Source organism: Nerophis ophidion, linkage group LG09, assembly GCF_033978795.1.
Source record: "Nerophis ophidion isolate RoL-2023_Sa linkage group LG09, RoL_Noph_v1.0, whole genome shotgun sequence".
In the NCBI taxonomy this organism is placed as follows: Eukaryota; Metazoa; Chordata; class Actinopteri; order Syngnathiformes; family Syngnathidae; genus Nerophis; species Nerophis ophidion.
Genome location: NC_084619.1, coordinates 29,621,317 through 29,641,714, shown reverse-complemented (window position 1 = coordinate 29,641,714; position 20,398 = coordinate 29,621,317). Strand labels below are relative to the sequence as shown.

General features: G+C 38.0%; 1 protein-coding gene across 6 annotated transcripts in view; it reads left to right on the top strand.

Moving 5' to 3' along the window:
• zgc:110045 (uncharacterized protein LOC664755 homolog) overlaps positions 1-20,162 on the top strand; it is a 44,956-nt gene extending 24,794 nt beyond the window's left edge. For 3 of the 6 annotated variants that reach the window (XM_061910763.1, XM_061910765.1, XM_061910766.1), the window contains exons 10-14: positions 2,015-2,056; positions 2,497-2,572; positions 10,978-11,030; positions 18,547-18,716; positions 18,997-20,162. In XM_061910763.1, the coding sequence (XP_061766747.1) occupies positions 2,015-2,056; positions 2,497-2,572; positions 10,978-11,030; positions 18,547-18,716; positions 18,997-19,357 (702 nt within the window). In that variant the 3' untranslated portion in view covers positions 19,358-20,162. Of the gene's footprint in view, positions 1-2,014; positions 2,057-2,496; positions 2,573-10,977; positions 11,031-18,546; positions 18,717-18,996 lie in introns of those variants that run through there. The other 3 variants (XM_061910768.1, XM_061910769.1, XM_061910767.1) reach the window with 3 other exon arrangements.
• The last annotated feature ends 236 nt before the right edge of the window (positions 20,163-20,398 follow it).

Sequence of the window (20,398 nt, the reverse complement as noted above, 5' to 3'; positions counted from 1 at the left end):
TAATGAAATTTAAAGTCAAAAAGTTAATTGAAAAGAACAAAGTGATGTTGTTCTTCTTCCGTGTTGCAATGCACTACAACTGGGTCCCCAATCTACTGCCCGCCGGAAGTCCCAAGTTAAAAAAAAAAAAAAAAAAAAGTTGTATTATTTATTTTTACATTTTTTAAATATTTTAAAAAAATCTATCCTTTCTAATCCATTGTGTACCACTTGTTACCCTTGGTGTCTCCTAGCCGCTCAGGCAAATCACATTGTCTAAAAATGCATTTTCCAATCGTGACATCACAAATATATATATATATATATATATATATATATATATATATATATATATATATATATATATATATATATACATATACATATATATATACATACACATATATATATGTATGTATAGGTATATACATACATATATACACACACACATATATATATATATATATATATATATATATATATATATATATATATATATATATATATATATATATATATATATATATATTCAAACAGCATAGCTCAGACCTACTTCCTGTTCCTGTCTACAGAGCTAAACCTTCTGGGTAATGTACTGTATAAACATTCAGCAACATGAAGTGCTCACTTCCTAGTTTACATGTATTTATGTTTGTGTTTGACTTTTATTTTATCTAGGGTAAAACAATTTAGAACAGATTTTCATTACTGGTAACATCTCAGAAATGTGGCTGTGTGACGATATTATCTCATTTACCAACAAGAATAAAGAGTTACCGATTTCTCTCAACAGTTCACAAAATCACTTTCAAAATAGGGGTGTAAATGTGTTGGTAGATAATTGAATGTTGTTGTTTTTTTACACTTCTCTTTTGTAAAGTAAATCTGAACAGCAGATATGGGCATCTACATCAACTATATGATTTGCCTGAGAAGCTGGACAGGACAAAAAAAAAAAAAAGATAATTGAGTGTTTAAAATGGGCTGGGATAGGCTACAGCACCTCCGTAACCCCATAAGGGAAAAGCGATAGAAAATGGATGGATGGATCGAAAATGGGAAAACACTTTTCAAACATATAAAAATCCATAGAGAATGTTTGCAATTTGCTTATGACAAATTAGACAGCACTGTAAGTAAGTCTTTGTTGGTGTATTTCTTTTGTAATTATAAATAGTTATTAGTGTTATTAGTTATATGTAATTAAAACTGTACCGTAATTTGACAATGTGCCTTTGCAATCGAGTGGAAACTCTCAGGTTAGGTCTGTGTGGTATAAAGCGAGTAAAACATCAACCCACTATTTGTTTTCCAATTTTTGTTGCAACCATTTGCTTTTTTTACATTGATAACAAAATCATAAAATCACAAGTTGATTACATTTTATTGAAAATAGATAAGCCTCAAAACATTGTAGTCAAATTTGGGCATTTTAGGCCACGACAATCACAAAAAAAGCCTGCAAAATCCTGGAGAGATGAAGTGAGGAAATGTTGTAATTAAAACACACATATCCAGAATGAGAGCGATGTATGACATCAACCTTCACGACAAATTATTTGCAGTGTGAAACATTAACAAAATTAGACTTAGACTTAGACAAACTTTAACGATTCACAAGGGAAATCTTTCCACACAGTAGCTCAGTTACAAAGGAGGGAAAGGGTAAGGATGAAAAGAATAATGCAGGTATAAAGTAAACCAAAAATGTACCATAGTAGCAATATAAAATATAACATATACAGTATGTAATATTTACATATTACATATACATGGTGACTTAAGCTGATGTTTTTCATGAGCTTGCACATAAAGCTCTAAATTTATCAGACATCAGTTATTGAATGCCTTTCATGGTCAAAAAAAAAAAAAAAGAGAGATGACATTTAGCGCCCATTAGAGCTATTGAGCTATGGGGAAAAAACGAGGGAATGGATTTTCAATAAAGCACTCAATGCTGTTTACTCTCTTTGCATAGAGATGAATTTACATGTTAAGTGACACATATTCACATCTTTTCCATTATTCCATCCAGGCTTTTGCACTTCCTGGGCCGTATGCTTTTGCGCATCAAGATGTAAGTGTTGATTTGAATGAGAGATTCCCCCCGCCCCCCAACCCCCCAGCCCCTTCCTTTTCCACCAACTCTGCCCACTCCCAACATAGTCCCAACTTTTCACTTTTCTCCACCCCTCTCAGCAACAATGAAACTTGAACAACCCTGATCTGTGGACGTCACTAACACTAACACCAAGTAGCAGCATGCTCTGATTGCAATCAAAGTTTGAGAGTAGTCCCTTCATGACCAAGTTGTAGTTTTGTAGCAGAGATGTGACTGTATTTGCAGATGACTTCCATGAGAATCCAGCATGCTTTCTGAAGGAAATGAATCTCTTCACACTGACACCATCTGTGATGTTTGTGAACTTCAGATTGTCTCTGTATTGTAGCTGTCAACAACTCCTCTGAAATAATCCTGTTTGATTGGTTAGCTCTAACTTCCTTCCTACCCTGCAGTTGACCAAGCTTCACCAGTTGGCTATGCAGCATATCCCCCTCCCTTCCCTTGGGCAGAGCAACCCTACCTTCCCTGGTACGTACCCACGGCTCCCAGGGGAAGACCATCAATCCCTCTGTCATCACTCCTCTTCTAATCACAACATCAAACAGCCCCTGATACTAAAGAGAGGACCACCCACACTCTCTGGTCCACCATATAATCACATCTTATCAAGTGCAAAACAAAATGTGGAAGCTCCAAACACATTTTCCAATCTTAAAACTTTGGAACAACAATAATGGGTGAATTGCATGTACACTTTATTGACAAAAGTGGGATATAGAAATGTTGCTGGGTTGCTAATGACGTCATGTCTGTTTTTCTTCTTTGCGGCTTAATTCGCGTGATGGTCAAGCAGGTTGAGTGTAGCATTAAAACAAGTTCAGTTTCATTTCAGTTTATTTCGAACATGTATACGATACAATAATAATCAACGTGCGGGATTCTTTTTCTGGGCACTTGATTCTACGAAATGATATGCGAGCAAACTGACTTGTTTGTTAGTATCAATGATTGGCCGTACGATAACCGAGACGGTATACAAACACCAAAGGATTCTTGAGGCAAAAATGTTCATCCAAAATTAAATACTATGAAAAGGTGTGTGTACAATACAATTGGTGAGGAACGCTGATAATAACTTTTGCGAAATTGTTCAGTTCAGTTCAGTTTCAGTTGATTTCGAACATGCATATGATACAGTAGTAATCAATATGCGGTATTCTTTGTCCGGGCACTTGATTCTACGGAATTATATGCGAGCAAACTGATTTGTTTGTTAGTAGCAATGATTGGCGAAAATGTTCAGTTCAGTTCAGTTTAGTTTCAATGTAATGCATCACACGATTCCAGTTGTTTCATTACAGTATGTCCAAAAAGGAGCATAAAGAAGCTCAGCTTATTTAATTCTACGCCTTTTCATACCATAGCAATTTTATCCAATTTCCTTGTTCTCTTTAACAGAACAGTGAACAAATAAATTATGAATAATTAGTAAGCAAACAAATATTAAATACATAAATAATATTTGTCTCAATAAAAAAAAGGGTTCAAGATGTTGATCATAATTATTGTTCCGTTGTAGTTAGAACAGCCTCTTAAACTAAATCATATTGGTGCTTTGTTTGAGTTCTTTGGTTAATACATTACATAATTTAATTCCACATATGTATATAGTAAAGGTTTTAATTGTTGTCCGAGCATACACATTTTTAAAATTAAATTTCCCTCTAAGGTTATATTTTTCCTCTTTTGTTGAGAAGAATTGTTATAGTTATAGATTGCTTTATACATAATTGTAGTTGTTTGTATTTGCACCAAATCGTTGCATTTCAATAATTGTGATTTAATAAATAAAGGGTTTGTATGTTCTCTGTATCCAACATTATAAATTATTATAATTGATCTTTTTTTTAACAGTTAGTGAATGAAGCACATATTTGTAATTGTTTCCCCATATTTCTACACAATAACTCGGACATGGTGACACTCGCGAGCAGTAAAGAATATGAAGTGATTTTTGGTCTAGAACATGTTTTAATTTATTCATTATTGTCGCGTTTCTTGCTACAAGTGAGAGTGAGTGTAGAGTTTGAGCAGAAAATTACATATTGCTGTTCTGTTCTTTGGTGTTCCATTCGTTCAAATAGAGGGATAGGAAAGAGCTTTCGTAGAGTCCCGAAAGAAGTTGTTCGTAAAGGTTATGAAGTCAGGAGAAAGGCAAAAAGTGCGTCATAAGAAATGGTTCTTAAAAATATCGCTTTCATCATCTTGTGGAATTCAAACAAACCAGCGATCACTTTGTAAAATGTTTGTTTGAACATTTGATTTGTTTAAAAAACTGTCTGTGATGGAATCAGGTTTATTCTCTACTGTATTTGTAGTGTTTGATAGCAGAAATAACGTAAAGGAAGGGGAAGAGATCACATTAGTTCGTTTGTGTTCTTTTGTGGTTGCTAAGCCTAAATATAACCACCTGGTTGTGCAAATAAACTCACGTCATGTTAAGTCCTAGTAATAAATATTGTAGTTGTTGGTCCAAATCACCCATTTTAATAACAGAAACTAAAAGCTTAGTGGTTATTGTGCAGGAAAGGGGATTTTTTATTATTTTTATTTTTTTCCCTTTGTCATGAAAATGGGAGGTTTTTGTCATGAAAAATTGAGTTTTTTTTGGGTGGGTGCACTAATTGTAAGTGTATCTTTTGTTTTTTATGTTGTTTAAAAAAATATATAAAAAAAATAAAAACATTTTTGGGGGGACCACTGCTCTAGACCATCACCTGAAACCCGAAAGTGCTTCTGGGTCACGTGATTGCAACCCAGCAATAGGATGAATATAAATGGGTATCGTTCACATTTTAACCAATGCTAGTACTAAATTGATACTTTAAAAACTGTGTCCAACTAAAGGGGCGTTCAAACATTGGCGGTTTAGATTGCAGTTCGGCAATTCGCATTGCTCCGCCAAAGACCATGTTAAAGTGGAACTGCGCTTTTTGTGGAATTTTGCTTATATTTCCCAATCCTTAAGAGAAACAAAATTAGACTTCTTTTTTTTTCAAACATTCCAACTGTTAAAAAAACAAACAACAAAAGTCTGCTTCCAATGGAGCCAATGGGAGTCATGACGTTTTTTTGTCTGACCTGACCATAACACCCAATAAATAACCATCCAAAAAACAGTAGTCCGTTTACCTTTTGTGACCTGAATATTAACCTAGTATCAGCAATATTGTTATTATAAGCGCTAACGTTAAAGGGGAACATTATCACAATTTCAAAAGGGTTAAAAACAATAAAAATCAGTTCCCAGTGGCTTGTTGTATTTTTTGAATTTTTTTTTCAAAAATTTACCGGTCTCGGAATATCCCTAAATAAAGCTTTAAAGTGCCTTATTTTCGGCTCTCTGCGAAGACACTGGCCATTTCCCTGTGACGTCACACAGTGCTGCCAATGTAAACAAACAATGGGAATACCACAGCAAGATATAGTGACATTAGCTCGGATTCCAATTCGGATTTCAGCGACTTAAGCAATTCAACAGATTACGCATGTATTGAAACAGATGGTTGGAGTATGAAAATATTGAAGAAGAAACTGAAGCTATTGAGCGAATAGCTATGGACGCTATTCATAGCCATAGCATGACCGAATAGCTGCGTTAGCATCGCCGGTAAAATGTGCGGACCAAACGATTAGGACTTTCGCATCTTTTGACACTGGAGCAACTTAAATCCGTCGATTGGTAAGTGTTTTTTTCGCATTAAATGTAGGTGGAAGGAAACGTAATATAGTTGCAAATGCATCTACAGGTTATCCATACATCTCTGTTCCATGTCTGCTTTAGCACCGCCGGTAAATAGCATGTTAGCATCGATTAGCGTAGCATGTTAGCATCGATTAGCTGGCAGTCAACATCAACAAAACTCACCTTTGTGATTTCGTTGACTATCGTTTAAATGCATTTGCAGGTTATCCATACATCTCTGTGCCATGTCTGCCTTAGCATCGCCGGTCAAATGTGGAGACACTCCCGCACATTCAATGGGGGTCTGGCGGCAGACACTTTCGCATCTTCGGGCCAGTGGTGCAACTTGAATCCCTCCCTGCTAGTGTTGTTACACCCTCCGACAACACACCGTTGAGGCATGATGTCTCCAAGGTTCCAAAAAATAGTAAAAAAAACGGAAAATAACAGAGCTGAGACCCGTTTGTAATGTGTTGAAAATGAAAATGGTGGGTGTGTTACCTTGGCGACGTCACATTCTGACGTCATCGCCTCCAGCGCGATAGACAGAAAGGCTTTTAATTCGCCAAAATTCACCCATTTAGAGTTCGGAAATCGGTTAAAAAAATAGATGGTCTTTTTTCTGCACCATCAAGGTATATATTGATGCTTACATAGGTCCGGTGATAATGTTCCCCTTTAAGGGCCTACATTTAGCGGCACATTGATCAGAAAGAGGCAACTTCTTTATGCTGCTGTATTGACATAATCAACTGGTGAGCTGCTTTCTCACCTTAGAGTCCAACCCTAGATTATAAATCATATTTTTCATCTTGATAGTAAAATGATGTGGTCATAAACTGAGAAGTTAAAGGCCTACTGAAATGAGATTTTCTTATTTAAACGGGGATAGCAGGTCCATTCTATGTGTCATACTTGATCATTTCGCGATATTGCCATATTTTTGCTGAAAGGATTTAGTAGAGAACATCCACGATAAAGTTCGCAACTGGAGAAAAGCCCTGCCTTTACCGGAAGTCGGAGACGATGATGTCACATGTTGATGGCTCCTCATAGATTCACATTGTTTTTAATGGGAGCCTCCAACAAAAACAGCTATTCGGACCGAGAAACGACAATTTCCCCATTAATTTGAGCGAGGTTGAAAGATTCGTGTTTGAGGATATTGATAGCGACGGACTAGAAAAAAAAAAACGCGATTGCAATCGCATTGCATTGGGACGGATTCATATGTTTTTAGAGACATTTACTAGGATAATTCTGCGAAATCCCTTATCTTTCTATTGTGTTGCTAGTGTTTTAGTGAGTTTAACAGTACCTGATAGTCGGAAGTGTACGTCCACCGCCGGGTGTAGACGCGCAGTGTCTCGGGGAAGTCGATGGCAGCTGTACGGGAGGCACAAGCTCAGCTGATATCTGGTAAGTGGCGACTTTTTAACCACAATTTTCTCACCGAAACCTGCTGGTTGACATTCAGTTGGGATCCATGTTCGCTGTGATCCATAGGAAAGCTTCACCTCCGTGAATTTTAAACAAGGCTAAAGCTTCCCACCTCCATCGTTCTACTTTGACTTCTCCAATATTAATTGAACAAATTGCAAAAGATTCAGCAACACAGATCTCCAAAATACTGTGTAATTATGCGATTAAAGCAGACGACTTTTAGCTGTGTGTGTGCAGCGCTCACATTCATAACAGCCCGTGACGTCACGCGTAAACGTCATCATTACGTTTTCAAGAAAAAAGTCCCGGGAGATTTAAAATTGCAATTTAGTAAACTAAAAAGGCTGTATTGGCATGTGTTGCAAGGCTAATATTTCATCATTGATATATAAACTATCAGACTGCGTGGTGGGTAGTAGTGGGTTTCAGTAGGCCTTTAATACACTCTGATAGCCAACTTAAACGCGGAAATGTCGAAAAAGACCCCAAACCCCGCTTTGATCCACCCCCTTTTTTTCTTCGCGAGAATTATGAGTCATTTTTCATCTTGAGAGGAATAGATGAACATCCTGTAAGTCGGCATCCCGGTGAGAGCAGACATTGTTTAGTAAGTGATGTTTATATTCGTTGACTCGTATGAAGTCTCCAGTGAGTAGTAATCAGTCAGGGATGTTGTAGGAAAAAGAAAACGTTGCGATGAGTTTGTGAATCTAATATGCCACCATATTCCTAAATTGAGCAATATACTGTACATAAATATTACATGTTATTTTGAATGTGCCCGTAACTACACTACATGTACTTACAGTGTGTATATCAAATCTTGATGGAGGTGTTTTGGATGTTTTTAACACTTTTAAAAAAACATCCAAAACACCTCCTATTTACCACTTATTTACTAGTTAGACTGCATAAGAATTGTGAATGACAGGCAAAATAAAAACAAAATGCAGTTCCCTTTTAAAGCCGTGCACAAACCTTGGTCATCCGTCACTCATCTGCCATGAAACCTGAGAACCACAGGGAGACGCCAAAATAATTAAAAATGTTCAGTTTTTTGTGGAAGTATTAGCGGTTTGAAATAGACTTTGTTCAAAATGCTTTTCACAGTCTAAAGAATGGCAGACTCTTTGTTTGCACCCCAACACCTGTAATAATACCTTGTTATCACAGACATTAGGCACGATGGTATCACTGTTTGACATGGTGGCACTGCAGTTGATGTGAAGGAAAAGATGGAGGACTCTGCCGCTTTTAAGGGAGATCCGCGATAACACCGCGCCAATCTGTGTTGGCGCAGAGTTCAAAACGTGTTCAGAAAAGGCTTTCCGCTATCGTTGGCTCACATTTGAGAACCGCCTTGAACCGCCATCTGAACTGTGAGATGTGTAAACGCCCCATTACTGATAACTTCAAAAAAAAAAAAAATACAATCTACAGATTGCCATAATTATTGTAGCAATACAGATGCATGAGTTAAAACTTTTGATGCTCATAATTACTGCTGTTCCTGAATACAACCTTGCTGGTCAATAAGGAGGATGTGCTGTGTTGTTGCTGCTGCAGCCTGCAGTCACTTCTTGATCATTACCGGAAGACGTTACCTCATTTACTGTGGACTTATTTTGTGGCAATTATACGGCAGTTACCTTCGTGCATGCTTTCACTGTTACTATGGTTTTATTTTTTCCTGCGCTTTACATCAAAACATTGTAATGTTAAGATTTACATACAAAACTAACATTACATATCAAGAATACAGTTTTTGAAAACGGTCACAGTCACTATGTTGACCATCTACCTGATCCGTCTCTACGTACGCTCGGCAGCCTTTAATTCAACAATTGACAAAGTGATTGATATTTTCACTACTTTACTACTTTATTTACATCAAATCCATCAATCACAATACTGCCAACTGCAAAGTCAATGTTTTGTGTTAGGCTGCAGATGTAGATTTAAGTGTAGTGCCTCGTTTGAAAAATGAATGTTTAATAGAAATCTACTCTTTGCATTTTCATTGGGATTTTTTTGTTAGTCACAACTTTGTTCCTCTTCATGTTATTTTTCTCTTTTTCTATTATTAAAATACATCACTTGTACACCATCACCGCTTTGCACTTGTAGCAGATGGCTGAGTCTGCATTTATTTAGCACTGAAATAAAGCATCAATAGCTTCTTCTTTTTTCGGTCTGGTTACTACCGCTTAACATGGAACTCAGTTTTTTTTTCACAATCATCATGAAAGACTTGATGATGGATGTTTTTTTTATTTTTATTTCTAAATATTGAATAAATGCGCTCAAAAGTTTGCTTACAATGGAGCCAATGGGAGCCCTGCAATTCCACCAATATCTCAACACCTCCATTGAGGTTTTATATGCAATATGTAAGTATATAAGTACTGCAGTGACAAGCACATTTATAAAACAATTTGATATTTACGTATTTTGATAATTTAAAACATACATGGCACATTAAGGTGGGGAGGGGGGCAAGACCCTCTCAGCCCTAGGGCTACCCCTTGTTGCGTAAAGACTTCCGTCAATGGGAATTTGTTCAAATTCAGATTTGTGAGGTCAGAGGTCACTAATCCAAAAAAGAGGAACTGTGAACCGCCACAAGCTTTGCAACATAAAATTCATCCAAGTATATGCCGAAGTTAATTTCTATAGAATATGTTTGAAGTAATTCCTGCGGCCTCTAGTAAAAATGGCACAATATATTTTTTTTTATTTTTAATCCACATCCGGGTTTGATAAAGAGGGTCGGAAATATTCCTATAAAGGGTTGTGGTCCTAAATAGTTACAGGACATCTGCACTAAGGCAAAGTCATGCTGGGACAGAAAAGTGTTTCCAGTCCTCAAACTTTTCTCACTAAGTTTGAGGCGAAGTATTGTCTAAAATGTCTTGTATTAAGAATAAGCAGTAAAATATGGAGGGTATCCAAAACCTTGCATATGGCCTGTATATTATTACATATTAAAATTAAACACAACCAGCTATATCCAAATAAAGAAAAAAAGCTATAAGAACAATGTAATAAGACGGTACAAGTAGTATTTTTGCTTTCCAAAAATGTTATTTAAGTGCTTACATACACTATTCTGAACTACATTGGATCGACTTGTTTAATAAACAGACAAAAAATGTCTTGGTATACAAACCCAAGGTGGAAAAAGTTTAACACCCCTGCTCCAAGGCAAACTTTGATGTCTAACCGTACAAATATAAATAAGTAAATGAGTAAACTGAATGAAGCATATTTCAATACATTTGTTCATGTAGTGTATACAAGTCCTTTGAGAGGAAAATGTGGAACACACAGTGATATTTACAATTTCATAGGTATTTATTACATTTTTACTATATCTTAAATCCAATTGCCCAATTTTGCTCAGGAAAAATAAATCCCAATCTCTTCATCCCCACTCCCATTCAGTGACATCATCAAACCACACTGTCACACTAACCCAAGAGCTCAAGACCACATATAGAGAGGACTGATGTGAAAGAAGTCATAATTAGAGCCTTAGAACTATAGCTGTGTCAGATACAGTGTGTTCCTAGAATGTGTAAGAAATATGTATTGTATAGTTAGTACATGTGTGGACTTAGAACGATTGCCATTTTCAAGTTACCAGGAGTGATAAACTAGTAAAAGTAGGTCAACTTGTTATATCATAAAAAGTGGAATCCATTATTGTCATGTGGTTGTTAGCGTTCTGTGTCCTACTTTACAGGATTGGAAGCTTCTGTCCCTACAAGTTCACAGGAGCTGGCAATACCTAATGATGTAAGTGTCTCATTGTTTGTGTTGTGGCAGTAGTAAACACCCTCCCCCTAAAAAAACAAATCCTCTCATACTCGTACTTCATTAACACTGTCATGGAGAGTGGTTCTCAAACTTTTTTCTCCAAGTACCACCTCAGAAATCACTTGGCTTACCAAATACCACCATAATGACTAACATTAAAATACAGTATCATAGTAGGCAGAAGCATTCATTAAAAACAAGGCAGAGGTTGTATTTACCAAGCATATTTAACATGTTTGGCCACTGTAACATTACACACAGTTTGAACAGAATAACAATGTGTTTGAATATCGAAAAATAAAACACTGTACTTTAATAAGGGATTCTTTGGCGCACCACTAAATGGAGATGATTCTCAAATGTACTAAAATTTGGAAATCACAGGTCTACGAGTTCAGCTTTGATAGATAGTGTTTAGACACTAGTAATTTGCTGCAAGAAATGTATCGTCTGTCTCTTTAATTAATGTTTTTATAGCTCGTTACACAATATTACTGCAGTAGGGACGGCGTGGCACAGTGGGAGAGTGGCCGTGCGCAACCCGAGGGTCCCTGGTTCAATCCCCACCTAGTACCAACCTCGTCACGTCTGTTGTGTCCTGAGCAAGACACTTCACCCTTGCTCCTGATTGGTGCTGGTTAGCGCCTTGCCTGGCAGCTCCCTCCATCAGTGTGTGAATGTGTGTGTGAATGGGTAAATGTGGAAGTAGTGTCAAAGTGCTTAGAGTAACTTGAAGGTAGAAAAGCGCTATACAAGTACAACTCATTTATCATTTATTTATGAATGTTGCGGTCCTTTTCAACGGTAAGTAAATTGAGGCAATGTGTATTGCTGGGATGTTACTGACGTCAGGTGCGACTCATGTCCCGGCCATTAATATGCGTGGTGGTGAAGCTAGCTCTGTTCCTAATAGGTACTAGATGCCATTTAGCCTTTCTTGAAGAAAAAAATGCCCTATGCTTGTGTCGTTTTCGGCTGTATGAGTCGTTCAAATCGCAAAAAGGATAAATGTTCCTTCAGAGTTCCTCGAGTGGTAATTAAAAAGGGCAGAAGAGTGCAACATTTTATGAAGCAACAAGAAAAGCATGTAGCTCACACTCCAGTCCAAGAGAGCAGAGTAGAAGAATACATGATGTAAGGTTTGTTTGATAGACTTTTCATGTTTATTATTTCCCATTTAAGTATTATCTTCATATTATTTGTATTTCTTAAACACGTTTGCTACGATTGTTTTGAAAAGCACCATATAGGCCAGGGGTTGGGAACGTTTTTAGCTGGGAGAGCCATAAAAGCCAAATATTTTAAAATGTATTTCCGTGAGAGCCATATAATATTTTTTAACACTGAATACAACTAAAAGTGTGTATTTTTAAGTAACGCCAACATTTTTTGAGTATAATAAGTCATGTATTCTTTTTAAAAACATTGTTATTCTGAAGCTAACCAATAATAAATAAAATACTTCTTACCATTAATCCAACTTCTTGAAAAGATGCGGTCGAAAGCGGATGGATGGATTAAAATGCAGGGGAATGTTTCATATTTTGAACGTTATTTTAACTCTGATTACCAGTGGAAATAATCATTTCTTATCGTGTTAAGCAATGTCAGCTAAGATTAATCTGAGAGCCAGATGCATCAATCCAAAGAGCCATGGTTCTAGAGCCATAGATTCCCTATCTCTGATCTAGGCGATTTGTGGGCGGCGTGGCGTAGTGGATAGAGCGGCCGTGCCAGAAACCTGAAGGTTGCAGGTTCGCTTCCCACCTATTGACATCCAAATCGCTGCCGTTGTGCCCTTGGGCAGGACACTTCACCCTTTGCCCCCGGTGCCGCTCACACTGGTGAATGAATGATGAATGAATGATTGGTGGTGGTCGGAGGGGCCATAGGCGCAAACTGGCAGCCATGCTTCCGTCAGTCTACCCCAGGGCAGCTGTGGCTACTGATGTAGCTTACCACGAAACCTGCGTTCCCCCCTCTGCAATGTCCTGTTGTAGTTCCTCAGCTGTTACCCGGGGGTTTTTCACCACTGTACACACACAGCATCCTCTTTCTATCACGCCCAGGTAGTGTTTCCACTGTGCCACCACCATGTGTGAATGAATGATGGGTTCCCACTTCTCTGTGAGCGCTTTGAGTATCTAACAATAGAAAAGCGCGATATAAATCTAATCCATTATTATTATTATTATTCTAAATAAAAGAAAGTAAATGTTAGCAAGACCTAAAAGAGTTATGCTTTTGTCAAAGGCAGCAACAACAAACATGGCGATGGACGCAAAGTTAAGTCATGAAATGCAATCTTACCCGAGCAAAAACGATATTCATCCAGGAGAGTCTTGATACCAATGTCATTGACTCAGTCACACACAAAAAAGTTTTAGACCTCCATGCTTTTCCAAGTTTTCATCTGTTTTGTCGTGTAGAATGGCGTCTGGAGCACAATAGTTAGAAATGTTTGAGAACGCGACCGACGTATAATCCTTGATATGACTTGATAAAGTATAGGGGTCTATTCCACTACATAGTTATATTTTTTGCTCTTAGCTGCTTTTTGCAAGAAGATTCAAGCCTCTTTTGTACTGAGATAGTTAGCGCGCTGCTTGCTGGACAAGTGAAGTGAATTATATTTATATAGCGCTTTTTCTCTAGTGACTCAAAGCGCTTTACATTGTGAAACCCAATGTCTAAGTTACATTTAAACGAGTGTGGGTGGCACTGGGAGCAGGTGGGTAAAGTATCTTGCCCGAAGACACAACAGCAGTGACTAGGATGGCGGGAATCGAACCTGCAACCCTCAAGTTGCTGGTACGGCCACTCTACCAACTGAGCTATGCCGCCCACAACAGCAATCTTAGTTGACCCCCACTGGTTTTCACTTTGGGAACAAAGTCACGTTTCGGAATACAAGCAATACAGCAGTAATAAAGCAAGTAGTATTACAAATACAGTTAGCTGTATCATCCTGAAAATACCAAAAAACAAACAAAAAAAAAACGTAATGTTTTGACAAAACTTTATAAACGGGTTGTTCATTTGGAAAAAGAACCAATTCTATTTTGGTGAATTTTCTCATTCATCCAGGTCATTGTCCTCTCTGGGCATTCACACGATCGCACCTGGACTGTTTGGTTTGTCTTAGGAGACGTTCCGCCGCTCATCCGAGTAGGCTTCATCAGTTCGTGCTTATAGACTTCGATTGGTCAGGTTGGATTAGATCTGACCAATCTTAGTCCTATGAGCACGAACTGATGAAACCTACTCCTATTTTGGTGAGAATCCGTAGAATCAACCATTCTCCACTTTTGTTAAAGGGTCTGTGATTTGACTCATAGTCTTTGATCACTGCAGCAGGACTAAAATGACCAAGCCACAGACTTTTGCACAGCACTGTGAAAGTAAACAAGAGTTTTTGAGTAGCCTAACCCTGAGGCACTCCAAGAAGCCTGGGTACCATGAACTGCTTTTTGCTGTATAAGAATCACTCAAAGTCAAAACATGTTCCTCGAACCAAAAACCAAAGGCATAGGGAACTGTTAGTACCCTCAAACTTGCTTGCCACCTTTCCCCAGGAGAAAGTCTAGTGTAAAGCATTAGTTGTTTGGTTTTGAGCTCCAAACTAATTGAGGGGAGATTTTATCTTATCAGAGTATCTGGGCTTCCTGCACAAGTTCAGGCTCCTTTCCTGCCTGAAAGGTGACGCTGCATGTCCCAATCAGCCCAGCTGGGTGCCTGTGCATTTTATTTAGTGTACTTAGTGGCAGTATAAACCAACAGGACAAGTTTTCAACTGTTTTGCATGCATTTCTGCCCTCATCATAGCAGTGGATTTGATATGTTTACAATAAATACATAAAATCTGATCCATTAAAGGTTTGCATATGCTAAAACCTGTTCAAACTTGCACACGCAAATCTGATCAACGAAGATTTACTACTAAGAGTAGGTCTGATGAAGCTTGCACGGATGAGAGGTGAAACATTTTCTAAATCAAACATAGCAGTCCATTTGCGATCAATTGAATGCCCTGAGAATTCAATGACCTGTATGAATGAAAACATATCCATAAATACTGATCTATTAAGCTTGTGCACAGACGATCGCATCTTCTAAATTAGTAAACTAGCGAGCACAATCCATTTAGCTTTGTTTGTCTTCATGTATACTCAGAATATATGCCAATTATTAGAACGCCCACAACAGTAGGACAAGGTGATGCAAATTTAATCATTTAGTACTCACAGAGTGATTTATCAAGCCTGAAACGGTTTTGTGACCACTATTTCACATCTTTATTCAGCACGTTTGGAAAGTACATTTAAACTGGCACAGATACGCAAAAATGGCTGTTAGAAGGAGACGATTATGCTGCACAGACATGTGTGTCTCAAATAAGAATATTAGACACATTGTCTATTCAGCAATATCATTTTATAATTCTATAGCTGCTGAATGACTCAAGGGACTGATTACAGCTCACAGACTGCTCGTAATTTTCATAGTGGTGTTTGTTTTTTCTGTGAAAGAACTTCTTGCAACATGAATTTTCTTGCAAAAATAGGTCCTTTTGTCTAGATCGCGTTTCTATATACTAGGGTTGTACGGTAAAGTACCACTGTACTAATGAATCAAAAACTGTACTATACTCTCATTAAAAAACACCGGGACACTTTGTTTGGTTTTTATAATGGGTATGATGGCGCCATCGTCACATTGTGACATTTTGCTGGTTTTACAAGCAGAGGAGCATGTTCGGTAGTGCACAATCACGGAGTACTTACAATCAGACACGGTGTACCGGCAGAAAAAGGAGAATGGACGCATTTTGGCTTAAACACTAACGATAAAGAGGTGCTTTAAAACATGGCTAGCTAGCAAGCGGCAACTTCCATTCACAGTTGGCTGTGTTTTAGCTTCTTCTAAATCACTAATCATTGTCTCCATGGCAACAAATACACTATGTTTTCTCACAAATAACATCTCTGCAGGACGAGGAATAGCTAAACATGCTTCACTACACACCGCTAATAAAAGCTAGCGCTCGTCAATGTAAACAAATGCCATGGTTTGATCTACACCTGACATCCACTGTATTGATACCAAGTATAAGACCGTATCTACATGATACTACATAATTATATCAATATCTTTTATCGTTACAAAATCTTTCTTCTTTTTTTTGTATATTTATATTAAGATTGATACCTAAATTTGTGGTATCATCCAAAACTAATGTGAAGTATCAAACAACAGAAGAATAAGTGATTAATACATTTTAACAGAAGTGTAGATAGAACATGTTAAAACAGAAAGTAAGTCGATATTATCAATAAATTAACAAGTGAATTAATAATCCATTTTCTATTGCTTGTCCCTCATAATTTTGACAAATAATAGATTTGGATATGACGCAATATGTTACTGCAGGCATCAGCAGTCATATTAGGAGCCTACTGTGCAATACTACCCTTCGAGTGCAATACGTCTGTATATTGTACAGGATTGCTTATTATTTTTATTGGATAGCAGTCTGTTTATTTCAATTGTTAGTTTTTTCCTTTATCACCTCTTGTGTTATTTATTTTACCCCATATTTGTTCCCACTAACGCACCTTAAGTTGGAGTCTTTAATCTTGTTATATGCAAATATAATGACAATAAAGTCCATTGTATTCTATTATTCTATTCTATTCTTTGTTTGCTTACTTAATACTAAAGGACAAGTTGTCTAGTGTGTTCACTATTTTACTTACTATTTTACCGAAATAGTTTTTTGATTGCAAAAAGTAACATATGTTTGATGTACCGTAAGAATTTTTTGTTAAAATAAAGCCAATAATGCCATTTTTTTGTGGTTCTCTTTATTTACAAACATATCAAAATGTATCGAAAAGGATCAAAATACATTTTGGTACCAATAGGTATTGGGACAACCCTACTATGTACAGTAAACCCTGGTTTACCACCATAAATTGGTTCCATATCTGACGGTTATAAATGAATTTACATAATGTAGAAATTCATGTCAATATTTTCATAGCTGGACCCTAAAAACATTTTTTATGACCTTTACAACACTTGTTTAATCTAATATACTAATACTGCCTGAATCTGGGCCAATTAGTGACCACGATACTGCATAGAGCACTCTGATTTTAAGTTAATTTAGCCACGTTAATGCCTAAACAATGCTTAATTTAGGCCAAACATATGTGAATGCGCTTCAAAAAATGGAGTAGGAGAGATGCTGCAAACTTCGAAGCGCAATGTGGCGAGGGATGTAGCCTCGAAAAGGAGGAACAGATTACAGTTGTGTGCTGCATGTTCCACAACATAATAAAGTGCCACAGGTTGGAACATGTTGCCAGGAAATGAGTGTCACCAGAGTTACAGCCAGTAGTGCACACACATTTAAATAGGGTTGACCTGCACCACTTTTAAACAAATTATAATTAACTACGGCTGCAGCTTTAGTAGACCAGCTGACACATGCCTAATAGTACAAAGAATGTTATAGTTTGCTTACGCTTTTAAGCCCATGTTATTTGGGATCTTAGTAGACCAGACCCGGATTGTTTTATGCCTTGTAACCCCCTGAAAACCAAACCATGCAGGGGACATTTGTGTTTTGCATAACAGGGCTCCTTTTTTTTTCTGAAAATGTGTTACTGGCAATAGATAAGTACGTACAAATCAGTCACTGACAAGAAATACTGGTTAGTAAAAACAAATGCAGAGAACACTGCATTGTTCTCAGCCGAATATGCCAGCGACAACAGTAAAACGGTGTTTATAACAGTTACATTAACCATGTTGGTTTCATAAGAGATTTTGCGAGAGCTCTTAAATGTTTATCCTTTTGAAGTGCATAAAAACGATCTAGCTGTATTGTATTTAAAGGTATACACCTGTGCCATCCATCCATTTTCTACCGCTTGTTCCCTTTCGGGGTTGCGGGGGGCGCTGGCGCCTATCTCAGCTACAATCGGGCGGAAGGCGGGGTACACCCTGGACAAGTCGCCACCTCATCGCAGGGCCAACACAGATAGACAGACAACATTCACACTCACATTCACACACTAGGGCCAATTTAGTGTTGCGGGGAGAACATGCAAACTCCACACAGAAAGATCCTCAGCCTGGAATTGAACCCAGGACTGCAGGACCTTCGTATTGTGAGGCAGACGCACTAACCCCTCTGCCACCGTGAAGCCCTGCTATAAATGTCTTTATATTCTATTTTACTGAGTAAACCACATGTTCCATAAAAGAACATTTTGTTAGATTATTCCCAAATGGATTGGAAGTAGACAGGTTGAACAATATTGACAAATTGTATGCTGTAATTGCTTCATCTCGTGAAATAGGGCTTCCAATTTAAAGGTATACACCTGTGTATTGTGTGAATTTGCTACTGTGACCTGCTTTCCTGTGATTTTCTTCCTGAAAAGGAGAGACGTTTTGCCATTTACCTGCTGCCACTCTCTTGTAGTTTATTGGCTGCATAATTGGAAGACAAGGCAGCAAGATCAATGAAATCCGCCAGGTCTCTGGAGCCCACATCAAAATTGCCAGTGCCACTGATGGCTCAGCCATGCGCCAAGTCACGATCACAGGCTCACCGGCAAGCATCAGCGTGGCCCAGTACCTCATCAGTGCCAGGTAAGACATGATGCAAAGCCAGCATGTCCGTCAGGCCTGCATAGTGCATTCTGATGTGACAGCCAACCAAGCAAGCAGGAATAATTGTGGTCAAGGTGAGGTTGGATTTGTTCCATCTCACTGGCTCCCGCCTTTTGACCGCATCAACATCCTGATTGACTTTGCTTTTTAACACATTCCTACTCTGACATATGTTTTCTCCTCTCTCTCTCTCCCTCACCCGCTTTCTCTCCCCTCACATTTCCACCGTCTTCCCCTAACCTCACGTCCTGGTGTGCAGTTTAGAGATGGCTAAATACACCATGCAGGCTGTGTCTTCTGGGACCCCAATTGACCTCAACATGAGCTACTCACAGTCTGCTCCCACCGCATCCAACGCTGCTACCTCTATTGCCGTCCTGGCGGCCACCGCTCAGTCCCCCGCCGGCATTAATGTCCACGCTCCCTCCACTTTACCAACCATTCAAACCCCACACTACTCTGTCCCTGTTTCCAGTCTGCTTGGCATGAAAACATTCCCCGTACTGGCTGTCCACCCAGCTGCTGCTACTAGCCTAACACAGGGTCTAGCCCCTTACACTGCAAAAATACCCACCTCAGGTGTCAAAAAGTCTGAGCGGCAGAAGTTTGCTCCATATTGAATCCACCTTTCATGGCCAAGTCAGTCTACTTGTCTGATATCATTACTGTAATGGATAACAAACCTTGCTTACCTTGCGTACGCAAGCTTTACCAATGTACCAATGTTTCCATACATCAGAAGTGTAGAGGTATCATTATTGAAGTAGGCAAAAGAGGTGGGTATTAACTCAGTATTTAATTGCATAATATGCAATGTGTTAACTCAGGCCTGCAATTGAACCCTAGGAATAAAACACTTTTCTAATGGTTTCATGTTGAAGAGCTTTATCTGAAAAGGTGTTTTCTTAATATGCAAATGTTTACATAGTTTTCTATCTGTGTACCTAGATCCTTTTTTGATAGAGAATTCCATTTTTGTAGGCTACAGGCTGGTAAAGGATTTGTCTTGTTTAAAGTAGTTGGGCGTGTTTAGTCAAATTAATAAGGTTTGCTCCATTTTTCTGTCATATTTCCTTCCACTATAGGCTTTCATCGGGGCTAACAGGCTTGGGTGTTCTGTAGTAGCATTGCGCTGTTGCAGTTCTGATGGGATTATCCTAAAGCCACATTGGATTCTACTGGAATTCACTCTGCACAGTAATCCTGTAGAGCAGGACTGGTCCAAACAACTCATTTATTGTTTCTGCCTGGTTATTGTTCACTTCCCACATTAATCATTAACTATTTCTGTCACAAACTGACAGCAGCACAGTCATTGTAATACATGTGTGTACTTAGCGACGCCGACCTTGATACGTTGCAAAATTTGTAATGTTTGATGTTTATGCAATGGCTTTGAAATAAATGTGTTGTTTGTTAATAAAATGGATGTTTTTATTGGAGAAATTTAAAAAATAGTTTTGCGAGGGGCTAACACTTCTGCACACAGTCTTTAAAAACAAATCTCCTTAAACGTTTTGTATACACACTGTATGTATATATGTAATATAATAACAGGCAAAGTAAAAATAACATGTAATATTTACGCAATTTGGGCAGTTTGAGCATACGGCGGAATATATATTTCACAAACGCGTCACAACATTCACTATTTCTTTCAA